The 10,557-nt window shown below is 48.2% G+C and overlaps 1 protein-coding gene across 1 annotated transcript; it reads left to right on the top strand.

Annotated features, from left to right (window-relative positions):
* Window positions 1-1,710: 1,710 nt before the first annotated feature.
* LOC109906443 (sal-like protein 2) lies at window positions 1,711-8,220 on the top strand. Its single transcript, XM_020504147.2, has 3 exons — window positions 1,711-2,324; window positions 4,103-7,392; window positions 7,565-8,220. Exons 1-3 carry the CDS (start codon window positions 2,249-2,251, stop codon window positions 7,802-7,804), a joined length of 3,606 nt encoding a protein of 1,201 aa, XP_020359736.1. The 5' UTR covers window positions 1,711-2,248; the 3' UTR covers window positions 7,805-8,220.
* Window positions 8,221-10,557: the final 2,337 nt, after the last annotated feature.

Raw genomic sequence — 10,557 nt, 5'->3', positions numbered from 1 at the left:
ACTCTTCTCTATACATCCTCCACTATGTCTTCATTACAAATCCTAACTTGAGATCCGCTTGCACAAGTTCATTTAACTCTTGTAACAGTGCATGAATTAATGTGAAATCATGAGTATTATTACATACTGGTTTCTAGTTATGTTTCAGGCCTATAGTATATCACTAGATCTCCCTCTTGATTTTCCCTCCATCTCTCTCTCTAACCTGTGTTGAACTCTGTGGGTCCTGGCTGGCATGGTGTCTCTGTCCCCCACCACCATGTTGCGTAGCCTCAGCAAGTCATGGAGCACCTGTAGCTTCTGGTACGGCCTGTTCCTCTTCATCAGACGCTCTGACACCTCACTGTTCTTCCTCTTGTACTCCTCCATCACCTGGAAAAGACAAGGGAACTGGGATACCAGGGAGGTGGAGGGAGGAGACTGTGTGAATCAGGCCTTCGTGTTTGAATTGCTGCAAAGAAACCACTGCTAAAAGACACCAAAAATAAGAGGAGACTTGCTTGGGCCAAGAAACACGAGCAATGGACATTAGACCGGTGGAAATCTGTCCTTTGGTATGATGAGTCCAACTTTGAGATTTTTGGTTTCAATCGCCGTGTCTTTATGAGATGCAGAGTAGGTGAATGGATGATCTCCACTGTGAAGCGTGGAGGAGGAGGTGTGATGGGGTGCTTTGCTGGTGACACTGTCTGTAATTTGTTTAGAATTCAAGGCACACTTAACCAGCATGACTACCACAGCATTCTGCAGCGATGCGCTGTTCTCCCGATCCCATCTTGTTTGAACTTAATTTGTTTTTTAACAGGACAATGACCCAAAACACACCTCCAGGCTGGGCCTCCCGAGTTGCGCAGCAGTCTAAGGCACTGCATCGTCACTACAGACCCGGGTTCGATCACGGGTTGTATCTCAACCGGCCGTGATCGGGAGTCCCATAGGGCGGCGCACAATTGGCCATGGTAGGCCATCATTGTAAATAAGAATTTGTTCTTAATTGACTTCAAATCAAATGTATTTATAAAGCCCTTCTTACATCAGCTGACCCTCCACAAATAAACTACTGGTGCATGGATCCTGTCCAGCTTGCTGATAATATAGTACTATTAATTTAATATTTACTTCAGATGTCCCTGGTGGTAATTTCCACGACAGCATGTTCTGATGCGGAATGGATGGAAACGCCTCAACATTCTCACACCACTTTGTTGATATTTAGCCATTTGTAAATCATTCATTCGGCAATGGTGGACATATAGACAGTCATGAACCACCTCCACGTGAATATTTAGCATATAATGATCATAAATATATTTTAACTAGGCAAGTCAGTTTCAATGACGTGGGTTAACTGCCTGTTCAGGGGAAGAACGGTAGATTTGTATCTTGTTAGCTCGGGGGCTTGAACTTGCGACCTTCCGGTTACTAGTCCAACGCTTTAACCACTAGGCTACCCTGCTGCCCCATATTGAGAGCAATGATAAGGCTATCATTATTTCCTTGTCTCTTGACCACTTGTTAAGTATTAAATGATAAATTACCCACAATAAAAATAGCAAGGCCTATTTGTAGGCCTATTTGTTTAATATTCTGAATTTGTTATTTATTCATTTATGCTAAACTTTTTTTCCTATCACTTAATTCCCCCAAATGGTATGCTTAAAATAATTCATACTAATCTCGGCAAAATCTCAGAAAGCTCGTCAACATATTCTAGTTGAATGGGTTCAAACAGCATGTAACAAGTAAAGTCATATGCTACTTTGATTTATTCATGTGGATTTTAACACCCAGGATGATCTTTGATTGAGAGTTTAGTGATGGCGTGGAGAAAATACGCAAAACACAGAGAAAGGGGAGAACCAGGGAGTCTGTGTTCCGCGCCATTGAAATGCAAATATCAGTGAGGAACAAGAAGAGGTTGTGTGTCTCTGTTTGTGTGTGCTTGCATAGGGGAGCGGGGGAGGTGTGGCGCAAGTTTTGGACAGCGAGAGAGACTACTTTAGGAAAACAGCCACACACGCACTCTCCGCAGCTCATATGACGGCGCATTTATAGGGATTTATGCCCCTCTTTGATTTCTTCCATGCAAGGGACCAACGAGCTATACTGTTGTCTAGATGCCATTTAGAAATTCAAAAGTTCCTGAAATGTGAGTTTGGATTCTGGAACGTGAAGCCTACAAGTGCGTAAAGTGGCCAGTGTTATTTATTCGGCGAATGCCCCCCTTCTCTCAGTCTCCTCGTGAATCATGTCACGCCGGAAGCAGAAACGACCGCAGCAGCTCGTTAACTCGGACCAGGGGGGCACGCGGATACTATCGCACGGTGAGAAAAGTTTATTATGCTTATTCTAAGGCATGCGTCTGTTTCCCCCCCTATGATATTTCCCATAGTTCTATGAATGAATCAACAAGCAAAGTTACAGGTCGGAATTTACAACTATGATGACGTTCAATAGGGTTAAGGTAACGTTATAAGATGGCTTTGTTTGCAGAAACTACAGTTAAAATCCTGCTAGCTAGTAGGCCTTAAGTCAAAGTTGGTTTATTTTGTTACGTTTTATATGTAAATTCCTCAAATGTTTCCTTTCACATCTAAAAAAGTAATTTTACTCAGGTGACCAATCATCAGCATAAATTGATATGTGTATCTCTGTGCTTTGTTTGCATTTTTTTTTATTGCAAAAAATAATTTTCTCTTGCAAATTTAGTGGACTGCAATCTGGTGTAGCTCTGCAATGGGCCCCAGTAGTGGAGTCCCAGGTACTTGAGGGCTGGCCCTGTAAACTTTTCCCTGTGGCCTGGATGATAATATGATAATATCCATCTGTGACCATTTTCCTTTGATGTTTAGTCCTCTAGGAAACTAACAGGCTGCTCAGGGCTGACAACTGGAGGTCTTTCATTACTTCGACGACAGTCTCCCTATTCATCAACAATAAGGCTGGATCAGTGGGGGGGGGGGGGGGGGGGTATTTTTGGTAAAGATCTCTCATTCTCTCTGCTTCTATATTCTCTTCTCTCCACGCTTTTCTCCCTCATGTTTCCTTTCCTCCTCGTTCTCCCCACTTTTCTACCCTCTCAATGCTCACTGAATGCTTCCCTCTCTACCCCTCCTACTCTATTGACTTGATGTGTTAAATGCATTTTAGAAGGGGGGGGGGGGGTGCAGAGTGTTTGCACCTTCACTTGCATGTAACATTTTCCACACCTTAGAAAATACAAATGACTTCTTAGAAGTTCTACAGGTACATTTCCATAGAGGTGAACTTGTTTTAAATGAACTTGTTTTGCACACTTTGATATATGTGAAGAGAACCAAGCTAGACTAGTATAGTCATCCATTCCATCACCATGTCCCTCTGGGAGGGAACAGTTGGTCTTCCATTGTCCATACTCCCCTCCCCCTTCTTTTCTCTCTCTCACTCTGTGCTCAAGATTCTGAAAGAATTTGACCCCAGAGCTCTAAAGGTCAGATGAGTAGACCAATCACAAGCATCTGGACAGTGCCCAGTACCCTTAGCATGTCCCGACCTCTGACCCCTGATGTGACGTCAGGGGGGAGGGTGAATAGGTAGATGAAAGAAGTGAACTGCTGCAGTGAGGGGCGGGTTAAGAGGGGTTTATGGGTTGTCTCAAATGGCCATTGTCTGTTTAAACATGTTGTCATAGCAGCAAGGTGGCCTGCACACTTTTGTGTGGTAAGAATACATTTGGAGAGTTATGCTCAGGGAAGAGGAAGTGGACAGAAGACAAGATAATAGCATAAAGAGGGAAAGACTGACTCCGTATGTTTGTAGACTATTAATCAATATCTGCTAATGCATTTCTTTCCAAGAGAAGACTGCAACTTTAAGCTTGGGATTTAAATATGAAACAATTGTTGTAATCAATGAATACAGTTAAAGGTTTGGACTTTGGGACTTACTTTGACCCCCCCCACTTCAATCCAATAGAGCATGTAGCCTTGCACCCGGCCTTTCATGGTTCTTATGGGGACTTCAAATTCATTAATGTTATCATGGAACTGGACTTTCCATTTGGTGGAGTAGAGTGATGAAGGGGCACTAGACTTAATTCTTCTTTTTCGCTCTCTGTCTATAGACTACCAGCTGTTAGCCAAGTCACCTTCCTCGTCTCTGGGCTCCGAACTGACCTTCTCTGGGTCCTCATCGTCGTCCCCCACCTCCCTCGAAGATCACCGGCCCCCCCTGGCCCCTCGGTCGTCACCTGGGGGTCTCCACGGACCCTCCCTCCCCAGTGAGAGCTCTTCGCCCACCCACTGGTCCAGCCACATCGCCCCCTATACCATCACCTCCCTCCCCAACACCCATTCATCCCTCTCTCCAGACTTCCCTCACCCCTCCTTATCCTCGCAGACGCAATCCCTGCCTCTCAACCTCAATCAGACATCGGGCCACTGCCTCTCCCATCAGGCCCACTCCCATACCACTATGACCTCACCACAGATGGGCAGCTCTGCCACCACCACCACCACTACTACCTCCTCCTTGTCTTCCTCCCTCCCTCCCCTGCAGGAGAGCACCAGTCCTGGGCATCAGAATGGCTCCAGCCCACCGGTGCCGGGGCTAGGCCAGATCCAGGTACCCCTGACCCTGTCTGTGCTCCTGGAGGAGCTGAGGGTGCTGCAGCAGAGGCAGATCCACCAGATGCAGATGACTGAGGAGATCTGTAGGCATGTTCTCCGGCTAGGAGGTGCCATCTATACCCAAGACACCTCCCAGGCTGGTAGTGGAGAGAACCACCAAAGATCCACAGCAGGATCCCCCTCCCCAACACACCATTCCTATTCAGCCCCTGTCCCATCCTCGGCCTCCCCTCTCTTGGCCTGCCTCCCCTCCCTCCTCCCTCAGCCCATTGTCTCCAAGCCCAGCCTCTCCTCTCACAGTAATGGGACCAGAGCATCACACTCTACCTCGCCCTCCACCACTTGGAGCTCCTCGATAGCATCCTCCGTGCATCCTCTATCCCTGAGTCTGCCCCCGCGCTACCTCCATGAGAAATCCTCCAACACCTCCCCGTTCGGCCACAGTAACGGGGTTGGCTTCCCCACCCCGCCCCTCCCCACCACCAGCCACTCCCAAGACCACCTGCTGCTGTCCAGCTCCTCCTCGGCTGGGTCCTCATCTGCAGTGCGTCCACAGCATGCTTGTAAGTTTTGTGGTAAGGTCCTGAGCAGCGATTCCTCACTACAAATCCACCTACGCTCCCACACAGGGGAGAGGCCCTATCTTTGTCCCGTCTGCCTCAGCCGTTTTACCACCCGCGGGAACCTCAAGGCCCACTTCCTGCGCCACCGTGAACAGAACCCGGAACTGTCGCTCTCGTTGCTCCCTCCGGCTCTGGAGCAGCCCGCCCCCGTCGCCACCACCGCAGGCCAGAGACGCAGGAAGCGCCGGGCGGAAGACGAGGAGCCGCCGTTCGGTGGCGTGAAAGGAATGACAGAAGGAATGGCGCTCAGTTTCCTGTCCGGGGCGTCTCCTCGGCCTTCCCCTTCATCTATGCCTATGCCACCCAGTATGGACATGGCTCTGTTGTCCACGGCTCACTCCCTGCTACAGCTAAATAGGGCCTCCGCTGCAGCAGCCAGCGCCTCGAGTAGTGTGTTACCTTCATCATCATCATCCTCCTCATCCTCCATGGGTGGCCAGTTCAAAGGGGTGAAGCAGCAGAGGTTTGATGAGAACACCCCTCCACACCCCACCATCCATCCAGGCTCTCCCTACTCCCAGATGGCCCACTTCCCCAAGATTCTCTTCCCTGGAGGACCCTCACCCCACCACCTTGCCCTCCTCTGTCCCCCAGGGTCCCATACCACTGCCTCTCATCTCACCTCCCCCCACACCCAGCTCCCCTACCCTCCCTACTCCAAACCCCAGACGTCCTCGTCCTCCACAACCTCCTTCACCCAAACCTCCGACACCTCAAAGTTGCAGCGGCTGGTCATGAAACTGGAGAAGCAGCACCAGGGAGGGGGCCAGTCGTCCTCCTTTGGCCCAGCAGACAGCTTTTTCTCAAACAGGGACACCCACGACCTGACCACAAACTCCTACCGCAGGGAGATGATGGCAGCCCTGGGCCTCAACCCCAACCCTGGGGCCACGGTGAGCAGCAACAGCCAGGCACAGGATCTCCCTGGATCCACCAATCCCGCCCTGTCTCCTAATCAGTGTGGGGTGTGCCTGAGGGTGCTCTCCTGCCCCAGGGCCCTGAGTCTCCACCAGGCCACCCACCTGGGTGAACGCCCCTTCCCCTGTAAGCTGTGTGGACGTTCCTTCTCCACTAAGGGAAGCCTGAGGGCCCACCTCGCCACCCACCGTGCCCGCCCGGCCAACTCCCGCACCCAGAACTCCTGCCCACTGTGCCCGCGCAAGTTCACCAACGCCCTGGTGCTGCAGCAACACATCCGTATGCACCTGGGGGGTCAGATACCCCCGGGGGGAGAGGGGGAGGAAGGTACAAATATGACCCAAGAAGATCCCACTGATCTGAGTCTGCTGACCACACACTCTCGATCCAAACCCTGCCTCCAAGGCCTCCACCCCCTGGCCTTAACAATGACCAGCATCATCCCTAACCCACTTGTCAGCAACATGAACTCAGGAGGTTCAGCGACCAAGGAATCCCATGCAGCTGACCCGATCCTCCATATAGAGGGGGAGTCTGAACCCTCCACGGCCAGCATTAGCCCACCTCTGACCCATATTCCCTCCCCAGAAGACCCCATGCTCCTGGGGGAAAGATCCGAGTCTGACGACGGCCCCGCTGGAGCCTCCATAGAAGACTCGCAAGACTCCCCAGCTGACCTCTCTAACACCAGCCCAAGTAGGCGACCATCCTTGACCAGCTCCCAGCCCGCCTCTGTGGTGGAGGGTGATGTAGAGGTGAAGGAAAATGTCCACAGACCGGGTGTGGATTCTGATATTAGTAGGTCAGGAAGGCTCATTAACAGCTCTAGGTCGACCACAGAGAACCAGACCAACTCTCCAGATGGACAACTCCTCAGCCTTGAATCTGAATCCACCCCAAACTCCCCTGCCAACCTCAACCCCTCCCCCACGCTCACCCTCCCTGCCAGCCATAAAGCAGCCCAAGAGCCAGCCCCCCAGGCCTCCAGTATCACCCCACAGGAGCCCAGCCCTGAAGGGGAAATGGCCCCATCTGAAGGGGAGAGCGAGGGCACAGCACCCAGTGATACCTCATCAGTAATGGAGCCTGAGAGTGAGAAAGTGACCCCTAGCTCCACGGAGGAGAGCGATAGGGCTCCAGAGGAACCAGAGGCTTCCCAGCTAGCCACCCCAGCATCAGCGCCCTCCAAACCCTACTCCTGCACTCTGTGTGGGAAGGAATACGCCAGCCGCAGTGGATTAAAGGTAAGCATAAGATAAGGATGGATCGTATTAGAACCGTACGTTCCAATGGCTATACAGAACACTTGACAGAAGCTAAATTGTGATTCTTGAACTTTGTCTATTCCTCATGTTTTACTGTGTTAAAGTAATTGATCACTTAACCAATACCATTTTTCTGTGTTTCCATCAACAGGGACACATGAAGACACACCCTGTGTTGACGAACGTCCCCGCCGAGACTTCTCCTCCCGCCACCCTGACCAATGACACTGTGGAGGATCAGAGTTCTCTCTCAGCCAATGGGAACAGTGGAGAGCAGGATGAAAAGGAACGGCTGGCCAAATCTCCTGAGAAACTCGTTACCTTAGAAGATCAGCCAATCACTGCTGGTTCTGGGGAGGAAGCAGAGCAACCTGCGGACACTACTGAGTAAAACGGCATATGATTGGCTGCTGAATGGTGTCAGTCAATTTATTTTTTTATTAAAGGCCCTGACAAGGGAATGTATTTTCATCATAGATTTAGAATTGATTCTATAAAGATTGATTCTTATTCTGTGTAATTTTGCTATTAGTCAGTTGGGTCTATTTTGTCTAATAAAGTGTTAGATTGTTGTGAAGTACTAATTCATTCAGCATCTCGGCATGGTTACGATACCACTATCTCAAAGAACACGAAGAGGCCTTATTTGACGATACGATTTCACAGAATTCTCTTGTAGTGTAACGGCACACAATGAAGTTTGTGTGTTGGATCACAATAGAATAGATAAGCAGGGATGTATGTTTTAGAGAGCAGCTAGTTCTAGTGAAACATATGAATGAAATGGCTATTTGGAATGGGAATGAAGTGAAGGAGAAATAGGTGAAATATCACTCTAGGGTATATGGTACGAACGCCATACCAAAACAGGCCAGTGCAGTAGTGGCAGTTTTCTTGTATACTGAACAAAAATATAAAATGCAATGTGTAAAGTGTTGGTCCCATCTTTCATGAGCTGAAATAGAAGATCCCAGAAATGTTCCATACGCACAAAAAGCTTATTTCCCCAATTTTGTGCACAAATTCGTTTGCATCCCTGTTAGTGAGCATTTCTCCTTTGCCAAGATAATCCATCCACCTGACAGATGTGGCATATCAAAAAGCTGCTTAAACATGATCATTACACAGGTGCACCTTGTGCTGGGGACAATAAAAGTCCACATCAAAATGTGCAGTTTAGTCACAACACAATGCCACATATCTGAAGTTTTGAGGGAGCGTGCAATTGGCGTGCTGACTGCAGGAATGTCCACCAGATCTGTTGCCAGATAATGTAATGTTCATTTCTCTACCATATGTTGTTTTAGAGAATTTGGCAGTATGTCTAACCGCAGACCACGTATAACCATGCCAGCCCAGGACCTCCACATCTGTCTTATTCACCTGAGGGTTTGTCTGAGACCAGCCATCCGGGCAGCTGATCAAACAGGAGTATTTCTGTCTGTAACAAAGCCCTTTTGTGGGGGAAAAGAAATTCAAATTAGCTGGGCCTGGCTCCCAGTGGGTGGTCCTATGCCCAGTCATGTGAAATCCATAGATTAGGGCCTAATTTATTTCAATTGACTGATTTCCTGATATGAACTGTAACTCTGTAAAATTTTTGGATGTTGTGTTTATATTTTTGTTCAGTGTATATATATATATATATATATATATGAACTGTGGTTGCTATGTGTATGTTTATTTACAATTTTCTTTTACAGACTTTTCACTTTTTAAACTGTCTTGCTGCTGGACTGTTTCAATGGAGTTGCACTGACTTTGAACATTGCTGTCCATACATCCATTGAAACAGTGATGATGAAAATGCAGATGATACTGACGATGATTGTTACACTGACCAGTCTGTATATACAATGTATGTTGGCAATCCTGGTTCGTGCTGTTATGATTGACCATACAGCAGCAACTTTTAGACCTGAACAACAATGCGTTATATCGGTGATTGTAATCGGTTTATCCATAATTGATTGGATGTCTCTGCACAGGGACGTATTGAAGTAGCCTGGAATTCAAACAGATGGTGCTATGCTTCACTGTTGTGGAGTTTGGGTACCAGGCTAGAATAAACCAACTGAACCTCCCAAGGACCAGAATGAATTATGTCTGATAGATTTACATCATCCCTCCATGTCTTTTGTCTCTCTCTACCTCTAACCTCTCTTTTTCTCCCTCGCTCTCCTCCACTTCCTTTTCTCTCCTACCATCTCTCTCCTCCACTTCCCTTTCTGTCCTCCTCTACCATCTCTCTCCTCCACTTCCCTTTCTGTCCTCCTCTACCATCTCTCTCATCCACTTCCCTTTCTGTCCTCCTCTACCATCTCTCTCCTCCACTTCCCTTTCTCTCCTCCTCTACCATTTCTCTCCTCCACTTCCCTTTCTCTCCTCCTCTACCATCTCTCTCCTCCACTTCCCTTTCTCTCCTCCTCTACCATCTCTCTCCTCCACTTCCCTTTCTCTCCTCCTCTACCATCTCTCTCCTCCACTTCCCTTTCTGTCCTCCTCTACCATCTCTCTCCTCCACTTCCCTTTCTGTCCTCCTCTACCATCTCTCTCCTCCACTTCCCTTTCTCTCCTCCTCTACCATCTCTCTCGCTCCCCTCTCTCCCTCTCTCAAAGCACTTGAGAGTTCAAGTTTTCGGCTGTGTCCTACATTAGATCGTTTTAGTTTTTGTACTTTTTTTGTTGCCTTTGTATGGTTTTTCCCAACTGTTGTTTTTGTAGTTATGATAACATGTGCTTCCCATTTTTTGATGTAAAAAATAATAAAATGATGGTGATGGTGGAAAAAATTGCTTTTTGGTTGTCAGTGTCTCTGGCGTTGTGTGTTGTTTGTCACAGTCTGTCTGGTCTCAGTCCATTCATTGACCTGTTTAAGTATTCTGCTTCCATGTCAACATGTTCTGCATGTCTGAGTGTACTCTCGCTGTCTGCCTCACAGATCATTTGTCTGGGCCCTATAGCCATCTACTTATTCTGCCTTTTTTCTGGCTTCACTTTCTTTTTATATGTATCTGTTCCTTGGTTCTGTGGTGTGTGTTTGTTTGCTTGCTTGCATGTGTGTGATATGGATAATCAGTGCTTGTGTGATTGAGAGTGCAGCTGTAGAGCCCCACCCCACATCTTACTCTCTGTCATACTCGC

Source organism: Oncorhynchus kisutch, linkage group LG16 (assembly GCF_002021735.2).
Source record: "Oncorhynchus kisutch isolate 150728-3 linkage group LG16, Okis_V2, whole genome shotgun sequence".
Lineage (NCBI taxonomy): Eukaryota > Metazoa > Chordata > Actinopteri > Salmoniformes > Salmonidae > Oncorhynchus > Oncorhynchus kisutch.
The sequence above is the reverse complement of the archived record's forward strand: the minus strand, read 5'-3'. Positions and strand labels throughout refer to the sequence as shown.